A 19,224-nucleotide genomic window follows, 5' to 3' on the forward strand; every position below is an offset into this window, starting at 1 on the left:
CGTTATGAAACAAGGACACAGGCCACTCCCCACTGGGCCCAGGGCACTTGCTTCCTTCCAGCCTGGTATTTTCCTCCTCGATTTGGGTTTTGTTGGTTTTTTTTTATTATTATTCATGGTTTTTTGTGTAGCCCCAAGGGGCATGCAGCCGTGGGAGGAGCGGGGAAGTTTATCAGCCGGCAGATACCAGCAGCATGATTCACTGCCTGGCCCCCGCAGGCTGCTGCAGCCAGATGGGTGCCCTCCCTGCCACGGCAGCGAGGTGCCGCTTGCAGACCCTCATCACCTGGCCCATCCTCGCTGCTCTCTGGCCCCACCATCCCTCCCCAGGAGCATGGGGGGCAGTGGCGCAGCCCCTAGCCCTGGCACAGCCACGTGGGGCCAACAGCCAGGATTCCCACAGTATGGATGGGGTCCAGAGTGCATCCAGCTGGGCAGAAGCCTCCCAGCAGCCACCTTACAAAGGTCTGGGGTGCCTGCGGGGCATCTCCACCTGCTGCCAGTCTGCAAACAGCTCCTAGTGAGATGGCAGCAGAGCACCGGGGACAGTGTCTTGCACCAGTGGGTAGGAAGCGCTGAGGGTCCCCTTTCAGCCTTCTGGCACTCTGCAGGAGCAGAGCGCCCTGGGCAGCAGGAATAGCAGGGTGCTGCAATCCGAAATACCCCATGCTGTCTCCAATCCACTTTTATTCACAATGAGAAAATAACTTACCATACAATAACACAGGCACGCACAGCACAGCCCTGGGCACCCTCCCCTCTGGCCACAATACTACAGCCCAAGCTGGCCCAAGCTCTGCCCTGGCACAGGTGAGCCCCAGCCCAGGGAGCTGTGTCCCCTCTCCATCCCACAGGATGCTCCATCCCCATCCTGTGCAGAGCACAGCCTCGCACGTGGCCGGAAGAATGTGTGCACAGTGCCAAGTGCATGTGTCCTACCCCTCCCCTCCCACCCTGGGCTCCCCATGCCCTGCTGTTCCCCCACCCCACCCTGCCACGTCCCACTGGGTGCCAGCGGGTCCTCCCCTACCCCCATGCCCACCCTCCGCCCCCCTGAGCAGTGCTGGTGTCGGCGGTCTGTACAGCATGGCCATGCGCTCCCCGGGGCCGGGAGCCTTGGTGCTCTGTGTGGGGCCAGGTGGGCGGCAGGCAGTGGGCAGCCCTGCCCTCCCCAGGTGACGACAAAGTGCTGATTTTGGAGGGTGCCGAGCATCTCCTCTCCTGCTCCCCTCAGAGTGGAAGGAAGCGGGTACCGTGGCTCCATATCACCCCCAGCGCTGATCCCTGTCTCCCTCCCACACCATGGGCAGGCATGCTTGTCCCTGGCACCCTGGGGTGGGCACCCATCCCTGCCCAGCTACTTGCAGACACTGACCCACTCGGTGATGCGACACTCCTCGCAGGCTACAAAGCAGCACCAGTGGAACTTGCAGTTGCAGCGCTCGCTGCGCGTCTGCCGCAGGATGTTGTGCCCACGGCCGCAGCACAGGCTCTCGCAGTTGTCCATGCCCGGGCTGGTCTTGTTGCACAGGCGCCCTTGGGTGCCCAAGGAGTCCAGGGCTGGTTCCCGCTCGCAGAAGTCAGGTGACTTCTCAAAGTAAACCAGCTCACTGATGCCGGCCCGGCGGCGATGCCGAGCGTGACCTGGCTCCAGTTGCCCGGCGTTGCGGTTGTGAGGTCGGATGAGGGTGGCCCCGTAGAAGCGGTCCTTGAGCAGGGACCCCACCAGGCGAAACTCAGGCGTCACCTGCCAGCACGTCTTCAGCTGGCAGCTCCCCGAGGTGCCATGGCATTTGCACTTCCTCCTCATGTTGTCCATCACCACCTGGGTGGGGAAGGAAGGACAGAGGGGTTAGCATGGAAGAGACATTTTTTGGGGACCGGAGAAGCCATTATAGATGGAGCTCTCTGTGGGCTGGCACTATGGGAACACCGAGAGCTGGCATGAGCACCTCCAGAGCCCCGGCGCAGTAAAGTCAGTGAGGCTTCACCCTGTTGCTGTGCCCAGTGTCACCCATGTACCCCACCCTCTTCCTTCCCATCCTGGCAGTACCAACTGGCTTTTACACTCCAGCAAGGGATCAGCACCTAAAGGAGAGGGTGAGCTCCCTGACCACAGGGAGGAGGAGCCTGGATCTCACCTTCCACTGCTGCTTGGCTCCACTATCATCAACCTGACCATGGACCCCAGTTAAAAGCTGGTGTGGCTGTATCTTTGCAGCCCTACTGGGAACCCCCAGTGCTGGGATATCCCACACACCTCACTGTCCAGGAGCACTGGAAGCAGGGCAGGTGGGAGGGATGCTTTCCCCTCCCCAGAGCTTTCTTTCCCATAAAGCCCCAGCTCCAGGAGTCCTGGGAGCAGCTCCACTTTCAGCTCTTGCTTGCTTTCTCACAGGAGCCCTGTGCACAGCATCAGGGGGCTGAGGTGCTGCCTCCCACCATCACCCAAATTTCAAGCAGGGAGCAGAGATGCTCACAGCCCTGACTTGTGGTTTGGGGAGGCTGCAGTGAGGCCAGTGCTACAGACCCACTCCACATGAGCACTAGGGTGCGTGGGCTGGGCTGTGGACATGGTTTGGGCTGGCCAGGGAGCACAGCTCATGCAGGGGCCAGAGGCCAGTGCTGGGGCAAGGAGGACCTTGGGCTCCCTGTGCGGTGCTGCTGAGGCCCCAGGCTGCATGCTGGGGTCCCCCTATGACCCCCACCCCTGCAAGGGATGCTGTTGTTGCTGTGCCAGGGGAAACAGCTCATGCCCAGCAATCTCCAGGGGCACAGAATGGCTGCACATCCCTGAACAGCCTGGAAAGAGGGAGTTTATACCATCCTCTGTTCTGACCCAAAAGGGATTCCCTGCTGGGTCGCATGCCCCCATGCCCACGTGCTTGCACAGGCTCCAGCAAGTTCCCTTCCCATGGGGGGACCCAAGCCCCACAGGGAGCCAGGCTGGGGCTTGCAAAGACTATTGCAGGCTGATGCCCACATCCAGGGCCACGCTCCAGGGCTCAAGGGGAGCCCAGGGGGCATGTGGCCCTGCGCAAGGTCCCATCGCACAATGCCAGCCCTGCCTGACTGCCCGGCTTCACGCCTGACACGCGCTGCCTGTTCCTGCCTGCTCCCTGGGGGGGATGCGTGTGTGAGGAGTGCCCTGTTTTCGTAGGAGTTGGGTAGTTTTTACTCCTTGTTTTCTTGTTTTTGAGTAAATCTCCCCGTTGCTAAGCAGTCATGGTAATGCAGGCAGGTCAGGAAAACACGCCTGGAGCTCGGAGCACACAGCAGAGAGGTCTGGGCTGGGCTGGAGCTTGGCTTTCATCCTGCTGAGAGTCCCGTCTCCTGCCGGGAACAGCCTCCACCTCACAGGTAATGAGCTGCCTGGCTTCTCCACCATGCCCTGGGTGTGCTGACTGGGAACACTGGCTGCTCACCACATTTGTCCTTGCCACCATCCATGGGAACACACTGGCACTGGGACCCCAACCTTTCCCACATCCCCTCCCTGCTCTCTTAGCTGGACCAGGGAAAATCTGCATATAAGGGCTGTGGCTGGAATGATCACCACCAGGACGGAGGGGACAGTGGCATGACAGTTGGACGGGGGCTTATTTGGGGCTACAGCTGGCTGCAGCAGGGGCTGGAGAAGGCAGCGTCTGTGTGCCATCTCCATCACCCAAGTCATCACCACTGAGCATCCCAAGGTCCAGCACCAAAGCACACACCCATCGCTGCCCAGGGATGGCTAGTTCTTCCTCCTGCATGGGCATCACAGCAGGGACAGGACCCTTATAGAGCTGGGACACCCAAGAAGGACCTGTCTAAGCCTCGGCCCCATGCTTTTGCCATCAGATCTGCACAACGCACCCCTACCCGGCCACGTCCTCCTGTCTCACAGACACCCAGGTTAGGCACATGCCCGGACTTGCTGGTGCTTTCTTTCACACATTCCCAGCTCCTCCCAGACACGCTCATAAGAGCTTTATCGTAGGTCTTTGTTGTGAGGGTAATGGGTAGTTCCTGGCTGCCTTTCATCCTCTCTTGCTCTCTGATCTGGTTAGGAGGACCTGCAAAGCCTCTTGCATGCTTCTTCTACTCTTTGCTGGGGAACATGCTCCCTCCCAGAGTTGCAGGACACCCAACTCAAGACCAAGATGACCATTGCCACCATTCGAGGATGCTGCGCATCCCCTGCAGCTGCAACCCCCTTCCTAGCTTCACAGTTGGACTGCAAAAGAGCAAAGAATCAGCATGTTTCTGCCTGGTTTCGAACCAGGGACCTTCCGTGTATCAGGCGAATGTGATAACCACTACACTACAGAAACCCTCAGTCCATGGTCACTGCATGTGGCTCTTGGTGGGATTGCCACCTCCCCCTGGCATTGCAGGGTCTAAGCTAGGAGACAGGCTCACCCATGTGCAGAGCACCCTTGGGACACACAGGGACCGCAGAGAGGATGCTCAGAATCAGTGAGATGCTAGAGAGCCCTGGGTACTGCAGCTGCTCAGTGCATGGAGAGAGATGGTGTGTGGCAGGGCACAGCAAGTGGCATGTGTGTCCACATCACTGCTCTGCTCAAAGGTTTCAAGCCTTGGGACTTGAAGGGGAGGACCACAGAGCTGCTGCATCCAGCACGGCTACTCACTTTCCTGGGAAATCCCAGCAGATTGCTCCTTATTACAGCAGAAAGGTAGTCCTAGGAGTGAGGAGAGCTTGGGTGGACAGGGGACCCACGGCATTGCTAAAAGAGCAGGTGGGGAGCTGGAGGACTCATCCCCAGGCAGTGTGGATGGCCAGGTCCAGCTCCGGCAATAAGGATGGCACCAACAGGCACAGACCAAGCACAGCATTGCCTCCTTGCTCCAGTGCATGGCACCCACAACCATCACAACCTGACCCACACACAGGCTCACACCCTCATCTCAAGAGGGTCCCTGAGCTGGGCAGCCATTCCAGCCAGTGCTTCCCCACCTGCACTGGTACCACTCCCTCCTTTCATCCCTTTGGCCCTCCTCTGCCTCTGCTTCCAGCTTCCAGGCTTCTTCCATCAGTCCAGCTCTTGTCTCTGAAAACACCAAGAGCCAACATTGCCAGTCCTGTGCCTGCCTGCCCTTGCGGACAAGCAGAGCTCAGGCATTTTTGCTGTTGCCGGATCCCACAGGCACCATGTGGTGACATCCCCCACATGCAAATATTCCTCTCTCACCTTCCCCTCCTTCTGCAGGGGGCTGTGGGACCTTCCTTGGTAAGCGGGCAATATAGACCCCAAATTTCTGAGCACTGCCGAGTCCCAGTGGTTTAGGTCACGCAGAGCTGGAGGGGAACTAGGATAAGCCCTGCATCCAGAATTGGGATGGGGGATCTTGCTTGGCTTGGGGCAGAGTAGCTTGTGAAGGATTTAGCTGCCTAATGCTGACCGAGCCTTCACCATGTGCAAGCAAACAAATCCAAACAAGCAAAAAGCTTCAGCTTTCCCCAGGCATTTACAGTTTGGCCAAACTGGGACAGCTTCTTTGGGGTGGTAAAGCTCAGCTCCAGCACCAGGGAAGGGCACACATCAAGGTCCTGCTCTGCAGCGTCCCCATCTCACAGCTGGCTTTAAACATGCTCAAAGCAAGAGGTACATCCAAACATCTGAGCCATCCGAAGGAAACACTCCCTGTGGAATTCTGATCTTTAATTGCTTATTCCTGCAGCTACTACACACACCCCTGCACTGCCTTGGCAGCATGTGACTGGTGCCTTGGGGACAAATGTCCCGCTGAATTCATGGGATGGGGTCTCCCTGGCACCTGCTAGGAACAAAGGCAGGCAGGGAAACGAAGCCATTCTCCCAGCCTCTTCTGCCTGCACGCTTCTTGTCTCCAATGTCCGGCTGCTTTTAAACATCAGCTTCCAGACAGAGTGAGCTACTAATTAGCACCTTTAACGAGGCCTGACATCATGAAAACAGAGGGGAGGCTGCCCTGCTCGCCTGGACAGGCTCCAGCACCCCCTCAGAGCCAGCAGATGAGGCTGTGGGCTGTCACCTCCACTCCCTCCGCACTTCCCAGCTGGTACAGGCTTGCTGCCTGCCTCAGTCCCGCTCACATCTGCCCCCTCGGGACACTGGCTCCCTCTCCAGGGGCAGAGCCGCAGCTGGGTGTTGCACAGCCTGTACCATGTCCTCAAGATGCCTGTGCCTTTCTCCTCCTTGTCCATAGCTCCCTCCCAGTGCAGCTGCCTGACACCAGTTTACCCAGTCCCTAAGAGGCAGGAGCTGGCCTCATTGCTGTGCCACCCCTGTAGCACCACTGCAGCACAGGCAGGTGACAGTGGCCTGAGCAAGTGTCCCTTGGCATGGGGGCAGCAGCAATGCTCAGAGGTGCCCTCCCCGGCAGAGATGCTCAGCAGCTGGGCTGCACCTTTTCTCTGGGCAAAAGCAGGGAGAGGGGGTGCCTCAGGGGCAATCCCAGCCTCACACGCGTGTACCACTGCAGCCAGCACGAGCCGCTTGCAGCCCTCCCATGCACGTCCCGGTGACCCTGTCCCCACCACCATCACCCTGCCCCCCTGTCCGGTGCCCCGCTCACCTGCCGGCCCACACGGTTGTTGTGCAGCCTCATGCGGGAGTGGATGTCCCTGTAGGTTTCCCGGGAATCGAGGAAATCCTTGGAAAACTTCTCCCCATAGTCCACATCAGGGCTGCACCCTCCCCATTCCCAGGAGTCCTGGAGGCCAGGGGTCTCGGCTGGCATATGCTCCATGTGCACCCCGTGCACCATGCCTTTGCCGCGGTTCATGGCCTCCAGCTGGAGACGATGCAGCTTGCGCCGAAAAGCCTCCTCATCGCCCCGGCGCTTCTGGTCGCAGCCACAGGCCTGCAGCTTGCCAAGGGCACAGGCGTTGGACACGGCGTGCACCACGCCGGCGGCTGCAATGGCATAGGCAAAGGCGCTCTCCCGAAAGCCTGTGAGGAAGAAGAGAGCAGGGCTCAGGCTGGGTGGTGTGACCCCTGCAGGGAGCTGAATGAGCCTAGCATCATGCTAGGGTGTAGGAAGCCAGAGGTTTGGTTTGTGCCTTGCTTTGCCTTGATGTACCAGCTCCCACCTGGACCATGAGCTAATCCTCATTTGGTGCTCTCCATCCCCATCCCCACGAGGACACATTGCTGCCCTGAAGCCCAGCCTTGTCCTGGCCAGGATCCCAGCTCCCTCCAACACCCTGCCCTCACATTGCCCCGGGAGATGCCGCCACTGCATTGCTCAGGCATCAGCGTTATGGCTCGGATGGGAAAGGCAGTATGTGCTCCCCCATCCACTCAAGAGTTTCCTACTATAAAATAGAATGCTGGTTGAGGAATACTTGTGCTGAGGAATGGGCCAGTATGTGCTCCCCCATCCACTCAAGAGTTTCCTACTATAAAATAGAATGCTGGTTGAGGAATACTTGTGCTGGGGAATGGGCCATTTCTGCCTACCCACAGGGTGCAGGATCAGACAATAACAGGAGCAGGCAGCACTGCCTGCCAGCCACATACATCTGCCCATGGCCCTTCCCTCCCCAAGCCCCGCCAGCTCCCGCAAGAAGCTCTAAATGTGATACTGCACTGGAAAAATCGAGCATCCCTGGTTAGTTAGAGCATGCTGTGACCACAGCGCACGCTGCCAGGGCCAGCAGCTGGTTGTCATTAAACGCTGGGGAACGAGGACATTTGCAAGTGTCATTAGCTGGGGATGGGGCGGATGGGGACAAGGACAGGTCCCATGGCAGTGGCTCCATGGAGCTGCAAGCAGGGGCTCCCCAAGAGCCACTTGGCTTTGCTGCAGCCAGGTGAAAAGTCTCCCCTACCTGGGAACTTCTATTTCATTTTAAATGCAAAGTAATATTTTTATTTGTGGTTCCCAGGCCAAGCAGAGAGCATGCAGTGCCCTTTGCTTTGGTGCACAGTGACCAACCCCAGCACAAGGAGGGAAGGAGAGAGAGCCAGATTTCGTGCTGTGGCTTCACACGTGACTAAATAAATAGTTGGAGTTCACCAGCCTCTCTCTCACTGTTGTACAAGAGCAGCTTGATCAACCCTGGCCTTGCCACAGCTGAAAAGTTTTGGGTCTTTTTCTCCAGCAGATCCATGCCAACAAATGGGGGACTTGGGTGAGCACCCCAAAGCACAGATCTTGGGCAGGGACTCTGCCAGCTCCCTGCTTGTACCGTAGAGTCATGAGAGGTGAGAGTACAACTGCTCTCTGCTGCCGTTGCCAGTCCTTGGCGATGCTCCCCATCACGCAGTGGTTCGCTGCCACCCGCTGAGCAAACGCTATGATCTTATTAAAGGGAAATGAAACGCAGCTCGGAAACCTGCATTTAAAGTCATGCTGCTCTTTTGTGTGTTAATTTGACACTGGTGCATTTAAAAAATTAACGAGGCGCTGCTTAAAAGCCAGTGGGAGCCTCTCCCAGCTTCCCCTTGGTGTGGGACAAGCTTGCTCTCAGCCTGCCTCTTTCCATGCACAAGTTGAACAACATTTTTCAGCAGGCAGGTAATGGGGCTGCTGGTGCGTACACTGTGCAGCCTCCCTGGGGAGAGCGCTGGCAGGCAGCGCCTGCAACACACCCACATCACTGTTAGAGTGGGGCAGCCCAAATCTGGGGAACTTCAGCCCCCAGGTGAATGATGTCAGATGGAGAACCAGCACAGGAAAGTCTCCAGGATCTCCAGATCCTCCCCATATCAGTTCTCCATCCCCACAGCCTGGGCCAGCTCCAGCCCTTCATGAGCCAAACCCAGGCATAGCTCAAGAGCAGGGACTTGTCACTGCCACCTTGCTTGGCATCCCTGGCTCCTCATGCAGCCAGTGCCAGGGGATGGCAGCAGCAAACCCTCCACCAGGCACAACACTCTCCTCGGCCCTGCCTTTCCGTTAGCCTCTTTCTCACACATTTCTCCAGCCTAACAAATAATTTCCTATGTGGCATCTCCTTAAAATCCTTTCTGGAGCCCAGACAGAAGCTCTACCCCACCCAGTCCGTCTAGCAAGCTTGCTTCCTTACAGGGAAAGAGGCTAGGTTCGTTTGGTGCCCTCCATTGCTGGGAAACCCCTGGGGTCAAGCCCTAGCCCTCCTCCTCCTCTTTCCTCTGCTGCTCTCCAGCCATGTGCAAGCTGATGGCTGAGGCACTGATCCTTGTCCCTGGAGCTACCATCTCCTAGGCTGCAGACAGAGGTGGGCTGGTCCCCAGGACTCGACATCCCAGCGCTCTGGGAGTCTTGTCCACATACCACCCTGGCCATTTCCCCACTCAGTATCACTCCACCTGGCCCCACTGCTCCTCCCTGCCTTCTCCCCTCCTTCCCTTACCTGCCCTCATGGGGAGCTGTGAGCAATGGGGAGGAGGGGGCCAGGGCAGCACCAGGACCACAGCAGCCATGCCAGCGCATTTCTGCTTGGAGATTCAGTTTACATTCCTCACTCTACCCCAGCCATGCCAGAGCCCAGAGGATTGCAGCAAAACAGCGAGCAATGTGGCTGCAGGCGACAACCACCAGCCTCATGGGTTCGGTGAGGGTGGGAGCTTCCAGGAACCGCAGCGGAGCATGGCGTGCAGCAGCCGGCCCTGAGCCCTTTGGAAGGGAGGCTCTCCAGCTGCCCCAGACACCTAAGCCCTCAGTGGTGATGTTTGAATCACCAGATCCCTCCAGAGACCGCTGAAGAGGTTGTAGCTGTGGGAGGTACAAAGTATTGCATCCTGCAGGGAGGAAGAAATGGAGGACACCACCCTGACACCACCGCCGGCATCCAGCCTGCCGTGTACTTAAAGGACTGTGCTGGGCAGAGGATGGATCTGAAATCTTGGTCTCAGGTCAGATGCCAATGCAGCTTTCTTAGCAGGGGAAAAATTTCCCTGTCAAGATGCACCTAGGAGACTGGGGGGAATTTAGCAGGACCCCCAGTCCCAGCTGGCGCTGGCTTTGCCATGGATGCGGCACTTTCTTCATCTCTCATGCCCACGTGGGATGAAGGCAATGAGGCCAGCTCAGGCAGAGCTGTGGGCTCCATGTCTGGGGACAGAGGAGAGCTGGAGTTACGGCCTTCCTTCCACAGCTCGCCATCACATCCAGGCAGCGACACCCTGCTGGCACCCATCACTGCGGTGCCTGGGTGGCATCAAGGAGGCAGGTAGGACAGCCTGGTCTGGGCACACCCCTGGGGTACCCCAGGGATGCTCAGCTGCCACCGCCATGGGCAGTACCCCCCAGAAGTGGGAGGCAGCTGCCAGGAGCTGCGGGCACATTGCCCCAGCCCTGCTGGCTGGTGAGGCGGAGGAGAGCTGCTCCCGCCACCTCCTGCAAGGCCCGGGGAGACGGCCAGTCCCAACACGCCGCCTCTCCCCCGGCCCTGCTCCCCCCCCTCTCCTTCCCTCTCCCTAATTAAACTGCAGGTGAACCTGCCAGGGTCTGGCCCGGCGCCAGGCGCTAAACGCCTCCCTGCAGATCCCGACTTGCCTCCCTGCTCCTCCTTGAGCGTGCCAGGGGCAGCCGGCAGCCCTTGCTCCCCATCCGCCCACAGTGCTCCAAGCCGGCAGCTCTCGGGGCTCTGCAGGCTGCAGGGAGCTGGCCTCAGCCCCACACCTCCGGCAGTGATGCCCTGGCCCAAGGGTCTCGCTTGCGCTCATCAGCTGGGGGAAGGAAGGTCCAGGGATGGGGGCACTCACAGGGATGAAGCCAAGCATCCAAAGCACCCACGTGTGCTTCGGGGCTGGGTGGGCAAAGCCCTTGGCTTGCCTGGGGGTACCAAAAACCCTGCCAGCAACCCAGCTGCAGCTGCACTGGGCCAGGCGCTGTGGTCTGCGGGCACCAGAGTTTGGCTGGGGCTCTGCAGAGCTGGGAGCTGGGGTCCTGGGCTTGGTAGCATCTCCCTGGATGGCTGTAACAGCACCTGCCTTCCCTCAGCCCACAGCAAGGCCTCCCCAAGCTCCAGTTCACAGCTGGCTGGGTCCCAGCACCTGGCGTTTCCAGCCTTGCAAGGAGCTCCCCCCTCCTTGCTGTAAGAAATAAAGGTTTGGCCATGGCCATGCAGACCCCTTGGTACCAGGGAGCCCTTCTAAGGAAGACACAGGGCATGCAAGCATCACCTGTCCCTCCAATGGCTGCAAAAGGAACCGGGGGATATTGTACTCCAGAGCCACATCCCCTCCAGCCATGCACCCTCGAGGTTCAAAGACACCCAGCTCCTCCGTGGGAGTCCCATTTCTTTCAGAGCTCCATATAGATGGGGTTGTGATGAGCAAAGAGGAATACCTAGGGAGGAGGGATCCCTTACCACACTTCAGACAGCCCCTACCCAGCAGCTGGACAGTCCCAGTCCTGCTGGCATTGTACCCACCCATGGGTGCGTGTGTACCAGACAAAGACAAAGGCTCGGTGACCCATCACCATCTGCAGCTTTCTTTTTGGCAGGCACCCAGGCACAGTTCAGCCTAACCAAGCCACAGTGCCTGGAAGCCCGCAGATGTTGTGGAAGGATCACATACTGCGGGCAGCAGGCCACCCACTCCAGCGAGGTGGACACAATTGTGCTGTTCACACTTGGAGCAGGAGCAAGGGACCTGTCTCTATTGCTGGTGCAGCTGCAGCCATCTGCCTCCACCTCACTGTTCCATCCTCCTACATCTGCCCCTGGGGCCAGGAAAGGATGTCTCTGCTGGCTGGGCCAGCACATGGAGGGAGAGGGAGGGACAGCAGAGAGGGATGGGACCAGGGGCAGGACTGGAGGGTGCTAGCAGGGGTGACAGTGCCAGGGAATGGGCAAGAGGGTGGCAAGAACACAGGCAGCCAGCTGAGAAGCCAGGGAAGATGGGAGAAGAACTTGCAATGGCAATGCAAGCCTGGATGCATGTGGAGGGGACATGGGCCAAGGAGGATGGGGGATGCAGATGGCACCGCAGCCTCAGCAAGGGGTACAAGAGACACCCCACATCCCTAGGGTGCAGCATCAATAGACCAAACCTGAAAAACTCACAGCCTATGGGGGTGTCAAAAGACCCCAGGGGCTCTGTGAGACCAGGGATTGTAAATCCCTCCGCACCCCCTCTGTTTGTCCTCAGCTAACCTGTTGTTGTACCTCGTAGATGCTGTGCCCTGCATCCCAGGGATGGCTGCATCTCCCTGCTACCTCTGGCAGGTCTGTTCTCTGCCCAGGATGCTGTCAGCATCCCTGTCCCCAGCTATGCTGCACAGAAGCCACCCCAGACTCCTAGTCCTGTGTGATTTGAAGCCTTCTTGCTCATTCCTCGTTCCCCAGGGCTTGCACTCAAACTTCCAGGATCAGATGAGTGGGATGGGAACACAGGCATTCATTTGCCACTGTCCCCTGCTCTGTTCCCAGGGGATGATTTCCCTGGCTCCACCAAGTGCCTGGATGCCTGGCAGAGCATGGGACAGGTACTGGTGCTGCACCCAGATGGCTCATGCTCATGCTGGCGAAGATGCAAGAGATGCAGGAGGACGGGGCGGAGGTGGGGAATGGAGCCAAGCGGGGAGAGCAGGAGGGAGAAGCCAGCTACAAATAATTTAAAGTGAGATTCACGCACGGCTGAACTGATGGCAGAAGAAGTGGGAAAAGGAATGAAAGATTAAAGGGGTCTGTCACTTCGGGTTACAAACAACGATCCTACAAGTACGTTGTGTTCCCAGGCACAGCAAGGATGAGGCAGGGCGCTGAGCAGAGACCTGGTCCCTGGGGGTCAGATGCATTAATGCCTGTGGCGCAAAGCCTGCACCCCTTGCTTCCACCACTCGCCTCGCCTCCAGCACCAGGCTCAGGAGATGCACCCAGCAAACTCTGATGGCTGTGTCCATAACAGCTGCAAGGCACAGCTCAGAGCTCCAGCTCCATTATTGAGGGTCACGAGTGGGCTGGAAGCAGGCCAGGACACCAGTCTCAACCATGCCAGAACAGCTCCGAGCAACCGCAAGGGATGGCCTAGGTGCTTGGGATTCATCCTGCACCCTCTGCTGCCAAAACAGGAGTGCCATGAGGTGCCCATCTGCTCTGCTGCTCCAGCCCTACCTCCATCCTTCCCTGGTGCTGGGTGCTAGGTCTCCATCCCAGGAAATGAGATCCCACTGGTGCTGGGAGCCTGGGCTGAGCCATATCCAAGAGCTCAGGACTGGGGCAAGAGTCCAGGGGCTGCAGCAGTCCCCACAGCCATCGGTCACAGCCCGGACAGCTGCGGGAAGGGCTGCTGTGGCACCTGAGACACAAGTGAGCTCCAAGTCACTGACCACCACCATGCCTGGTGGGCTGAGGCAGGGAGCAGAGTGTCAATGCTCCCTGCAGCTGCAGCTTCTCACCCAGCCTGGTGGGACCCAGAGCAAGAAAGCTCACCTGGGTGTGTGAGAGGCTTGAGCCAGCAAGTCAGTGTCTCCTGCTGCCCGAGGAGACTAGAAGTGAACTGCATTCCTCAGAGGACCTGGAAATACCTCGATGCTTATCAGGGCTGATGGTCCCCACCCTCCCTGTCAGGCCCTAACCTGGGCACTACTCCTGGAGGGAAGAGACACTGCCCTTCTCCAGGCACCAGCATGCTCAGAGGGACCATGGCTGCTCCATCCCACCACAGCCCTGATGCCACAGTGTGTTCCAAGGTAGCATCCCCTCCAGTGAAGCTTTGCCCATCTGCCCTGGACACAAGGGATGTCCCAGTACCAAAACACTTCTGTGCTTTCATATCCAGCCATCTCCCCACCTGCTACAGCTGCCTGGAGGCTCCTGCCACCCCATCCCTTCAAAGGCACGTAACCCTCAAGCTGTCAGTCTCTCCTCACAGTCCCAGGGAAAGATGGTGCATGATGTGGAAGGATGTTCCAGGAAGGAGAGACAAGAGGCATCTCTCTGCTGGGCACCAGGCTAGGAGACTCCTAAAGTGGGTAGGTGAGCAGCATCTTTTGTAGTTTTCACCTTCTTCAGGAGCTGGAGGAGCACTGTGTTTGCCGGGCACCTTGCCTGCCCTCAGCACCCTGCCTGCCTGCCACTGGCACTATATTATTCTCTCCTGCCCACAATCTGGGGCAACAGGCACTCTAGAAATGTACTGAGGCCCAGGCTTCAAGCAGGATACTTAGGTGAAAAGATACATTCCAGTCCTACAGAATGTCCCATCAGGTCACAACCCTGATCTGGACCGTGCAGAGAAGCCCCTCTGCACCCCCAGAGTCTGCTTCTGAGGGAAAGAGTATCAGCCGGGGAGGCTCCGATACAGGCAGTGCTGGCCATGCCTGCAAGGGAGATGTGGAGACCCTGGCACCAGGGCTTGGCAGACTATGGAGAGCTAGGAGAGCCCTCCAAGCAGCACAGGTTGGGGGTCTGTGGGCAGGTGAGCTCCCAGGACAACCTACCTTCCCGCCCCTGCATGCCACCATGCCCTAGGGTCCCATAAAACAGAGAGCCCTCAGCTCTGGCATTGGGGAGCAGGCACAAAGGCAGGACGCCAGGGTGATGGGTTTGCAGAGCTATGTCCCATTAGCTAGGGGCATTTCTGCTCACTGTGATGCACTGAAATACCATCCCCAGAGCAGGGACGAACCAAGATGCTCGCTGCATCCACCAAACCAAATTCCAGAGCGCAGCATCTACCTTCAGAACCACCACCTGTACTATACGCCCATGGCACTGCTCCAAACATGGGCCTACTGCACAGGGTGGGTAAGGTGCCAGAAAGCAGTGGGGCTTGGAAGGAGCCTTGAGCACAGCTGGGGCTGGGCAGAGAGAAGCCAGCATAGGTACAAAGGTGCATGGAGAAGAGCCCAGCTTTGCCACAGCACAGTGCTGCTTGGTCTGGCAGACCCTGGGGTTTCTCAAGCTCTGTCTGCCTCCATCCATGGGGATGCTGAAGAACTGGCCTGGTGCCCTTGGCCAGAAAAGAGCTGTGCAAAGGCCCGTGGGGAGCCCAAGAGGGATCCTGACAGCAAGGGCTGGGCAGAGGAAGAGGTAAAGGAGGGAGACCATCCTTACCTCTGCTGAAGATGATGCTCTCATAAGGGATCTTGTTCTTGGTCTCGAGGCTGGAGCAGTTCCAGCGCTGGTCCCGGAACTGATGCTGGCACTCGTGGATGGCAATCTGGATGCCCTGGATGGCCGAGGCAGTGACGTCAGGGTGGCGCACGCACACCTCCAGCTGCCTCCGTGTCAGACCTGGCAGGGTCAGGCACACCGTGTTGGCGTTCAGCACCGGCTCCGATGGCAGCTTCAGTCCCAGGATCTCATTGGAGCAGGAGCTGGGAGAGAAAGGGAAGCCGGTGAACTCAGAGCAAGCAATGTGCCAACTGCTTGCTTTCCCTTCAGGGAGGCGGAAGAGCTTGGCGGGGGACATACATGGGGAGGGGAGATGCTCCTCAGCCCACACTGTGCCAATACAGAAGGGTGGGAAACACCTGAGCACAATGGCAACTCAGCCAGACAGAGATGCCCCAGCAGCACTGGGGCCACAGTCCTCTCCAGCCATATCGGCACAGCCTGGACATCCCGGCAGCCTGGACCCAGCAGCAGCCAAATTTGCCCCTCCTGCCTCTACCACCCAGCATCCCCTGGGGCTGCACCCCCTCTGTGTGCTCCCCCAGAGATCTCCTGCCCTGGCCATGCAGTGCAGACTGCCCCAGCTCACCTTCCCCAGAGAGCATAGGTTTCCCCCAGGAGAATCCAGAGACCACAGAGCAGGAGACCCATCCCAGGTCCAGCTCCATCTGCGTTGCTGGCTGATCCCCTCTCTGCATCTCCCATATGCCCCTGTCACTGCTGGTCCTCACAAGGGAGGAAACCAGAGGGACCAGCCTTTTCCTGCCAGCTCAGCTGGGAAATATGGAGCCAAGCACCCTGCTGAACATCCTCAAGCTCCCAGCAACAATCCCAACTCCACCGTCACATCCCAGCCCCACTGGACCTGATGCCTGTCACCACAGAAGCACAGAGACCATTGGATGGATGGGTGCAAGGGGAGGCACATGGTCCTTAGTAAGGTGCAGGTACTTATACAAGTAGAGATGCTGCCTGAGGAAACAGGGAGGTAGACAGAGTGTAGTTGAACAAAGCATGTCCAGAGAGAGGTGCCTACGTACCTCTGTGTAGGTACTCTGTAGGCAGTACAGAGGTGCCTAGGTGGTACACAGGGCAGAGAGATGCGGAAAGGTAGCTGAAAGGGGAGGAAGTGTTTGCCCAGCTCCAGGGAATGTCTTGAAGAACCCTGGGATCCCCAGTGTCCAAGCAGAGGACTTGCAAAGCGAGCAGCAGGCAGCGGGATGCCCAGCAGCATCCTGCATCTTGCAGCAGAGTCCATCAGGAGCTCAGCACCGCCCCACTCCTTGCTCAGGACAGCTCAGTCCCTGCTGAGAGCTCTCTCCATGCCAGGCTCCCTCTTCCCTGGGACAGCCAAGGGCTGGGTCCCTAGGAGGAGCAAGGACCTTGGAGCCTTTTGAACCTTGATTACAAAGATGAGACTTGGAGGATGCTGGAGGATGGACTGCAGCTGCCTTACAGAGCAGCCAGTTCTCAGGGAGAAGGCTTACTCCCCTTCTGCTCACACAAATCCTGCAAGCCTGGTGCAGTACACGGACAGAAGCAGCTGTCAGGGGTGAGGGACTGAATTCCCCAGCTCAAGCGCTTGCCCACCTCAGGGGCTCAGTCCCAAGGCCCCTGCTGAATTACAGCTTGCTCAGGGGGGAAGGGGAGCTGTCACGGCCAGGCTACTGCTTTCTCCAGCTTTCCAAGTGTGTTTATACCCATCCCACCACTTCCACAAGCGATATGTGGGTCTGCCCCAGTGCAAATCCACAGTGGCTCAAACAGGGAGAACTGAGGTGGAGGGAAAGCAGAGAGGAGAGTGGCAGCGGGTGCATCCCTCCAAAGCCCCTACACAGGAGGGGCAATCTTCTGCCCGGCTCCTGCACTCATTCAGGCTGTTGAAGCAAGCCCTGGCTGACACGAGATGCAAAGCAGGTCCACAGCTACTACCACCCCCAAGCCCAGCAGCTCCTAGCCCAAGCACTGCAAGGACTTTGTCCCCTGCCTGTTCTGAGCCAGCCACAGTGCCTGCCATCTTCTCCCAGGGCATCCTAGGGAGGGGGGCAGGGGGAGGGTGTTATGGTTGTTCTCCCCATTGCACAGCTGGGAAACTGAGGCAGGGGCCCTTGTCTAGGGCCCAGAGAGCGGAGGGCAGGTCCTTCTGCCTTTTGCTCCACCCAGGGCTCAGGGGGACCAGGGACTGGCAAGAAGCTGTCACTGTCACCCTCCCTAGGAGGACACAACGCTCCCCCCAGCTCTCTTCCCCCTTGAAATCTGGATTTAAACTTGATTTCACGGTGACAAGCCCCCAGGTCACAGGCTGCAGCGGCTGCTGCTTTAATTAATACAAGTCCTAACGTTAACAAATTATATTTAAAGGGGCTAGAGGGAGGGGGAAGGGCGGGGGACCCCCCCACACACTCACACCAGCACGAGGGTTAACCCCTGGCTGCCTGCAGCGCACAAGTTTGGGAGCAGGCAGAGGGGAGCTGCCAGCCACCCGGGGGAGATGGAGATGGACCGGGGTGGTGAGTGTTGGGGGACGTTTTCTGGGAGGCAGGAGGCCCCCTCTTACCCCCCCGGCTTTAGGATCAGTGGAGCCGGGGAAGAGACGCAGGTGGATCCCCCGCCCCGGTGTGCGCCCCTGGGATGCGGAGCCCAAAGACACCCATCCCGTGACCACCGTCCCCCACGACAGTGGCATCCCCGCCGGCATCCCCCCGGCCTCCGCGGGGGGGCCCGGCAGCGAGGCCCGTTCTCCTCCCGAAGAGAGCAGGGAAACTGAGGCAGACAGGGCGTGCGCCGGGGCGGCTCCGGCCGGGGAGGCAAGGGGACGACCTCCCGGAGCGGGGGGAGCCGCGCATCCCGCCGGCGCTCCGCCGGGCCGGGGGGATGGCGGAGGGGCGGGCAGCGGCCCTGACAGCGGCCGTGAGCGGGGGCCCGCAGCCGTGCGGGGCCGGGTCGGGGTGGCGGGGCAACCCCGGAGCCCCCCTGGCAGCCCGCCCCCGGAGCGGGGCTGGGCGCGGCGGCTTCCCGGCGCCCTCCCCGCAGGGCCGGGGCGCTCGGCGGCGGCGGGGCTGGGGTGGGGGGAAGCTCCTACCTGGGTACCCAGAGGCTGAGCAGCAGCGAGCAGAGTCCGTGGGCCAGGGCCGGGCGCATCTTCGCTGGGGCAGCGGCTGTGCGGGCTGCGGGCGGGCGGGCGCCTTTGGGGCAGGGGCGGCGGGGCTCGGCGCTGCTCTCTGCCCGCTTTGTTTGTTGTGGGTTGTTTGCTTGTTTGTGTTTTCCCCTCTCCTCCCTCTCACTGGCTCCCTGCGCGCCGGGGCTCGGCTCGCCGGGGCGGCTCTGCCATCCTCCCGGGATGCCCCCCCCGCCTCCCGCCGCCCCGGCGCCCGCCGAGCCCGGCGATAGCTGCGCGCCCCCCGCCCTGCCCGCAGCCGCCCCGCCGCGCTCAGCCCCCCGGCTCAGCCCCCCATGGCGGGACGCGCCGGGGGGCCGGGGGGGCCCTCGTCCCGCGGGGCGCGCTCCCCCGCCGCTCCCCAGGGCGCCCCGGGGCTCCGGGGCCGCAGCGGGCTTGGGCAGGGCTCGCCGGGCGAGCGGCTCTGCGGCTCCCGCGGGGCCCGCAGGCACATGGGGAGCCGCGGCCCCCCCGCCGCCCCCTGCCGCCGGTGTCGCCGGGCCGCCGGCGGAGCGGGCAGGGTCGCGGCCGGAGCGCCCCGGGAGCGCTGGGCGCGGAGCGGCAGCGGCGGCGGCTCTGCCTGGGATCGCGCTGCGCCGAGCATTACTCAGCGCCCGGAGCCCGAGTCCCGACACGTCCAGACAGGAGCCCGCGGGGGAAGGACGGGGCAGAGGGTGGCAGCGGGGCGGGGAGCCGGCGTGTCGCACGCAGCCTGCCGGGGAGGGAGCGGGCGCCGGGGGGGCGAGCGGCGGCCGGGGGGAGCGGGCACGGCCGGCGGGGGATCGGGCGCGGGGCGGGGGGTGCGCACGGGGAGGACAGGGGTGCGGGGGGGAGTAGGGGCGGCGTGGGGGAGTGCGCACGGGAAGCAGGGGGAGTGGGCACGGCGCGGGGGAGTGGGCACGGGCTGGGGGTTGAGCGTGCACAGCGTGGAGAAGTGTGTGCGGTGGGTGTGCGCGGCGTGGAGCGGTGCGCGCAGGGAGTGGGTGAGTGCGGGGAGCGTGCGTGGCGTGGGGGGTGAGCTGGT

At 60.3% G+C, this 19,224-nt stretch overlaps 1 protein-coding gene and 1 non-coding gene across 2 annotated transcripts; both read right to left on the reverse strand.

The window, feature by feature from the left end:
- Positions 1 to 1,053: 1,053 nt before the first annotated feature.
- WNT10A (Wnt family member 10A) lies at positions 1,054 to 18,922 on the reverse strand. The gene is made up of 4 exons (XM_055719284.1): positions 18,126 to 18,922; positions 14,984 to 15,246; positions 6,565 to 6,941; positions 1,054 to 1,825 (listed from the first exon to the last, which is right to left on the reverse strand). Exons 1-4 carry the CDS (start codon positions 18,182 to 18,184, stop codon positions 1,358 to 1,360), a joined length of 1,167 nt encoding a protein of 388 aa, XP_055575259.1. The 5' UTR covers positions 18,185 to 18,922; the 3' UTR covers positions 1,054 to 1,357.
- Positions 4,244 to 4,316, reverse strand: TRNAI-GAU (transfer RNA isoleucine (anticodon GAU)). The gene has a single exon. It is a non-coding gene; the product is annotated as a tRNA-Ile (tRNA).
- Positions 18,923 to 19,224: the final 302 nt, after the last annotated feature.

This window comes from Falco cherrug, chromosome 8, assembly GCF_023634085.1.
Source record: "Falco cherrug isolate bFalChe1 chromosome 8, bFalChe1.pri, whole genome shotgun sequence".
NCBI lineage: Eukaryota > Metazoa > Chordata > Aves > Falconiformes > Falconidae > Falco > Falco cherrug.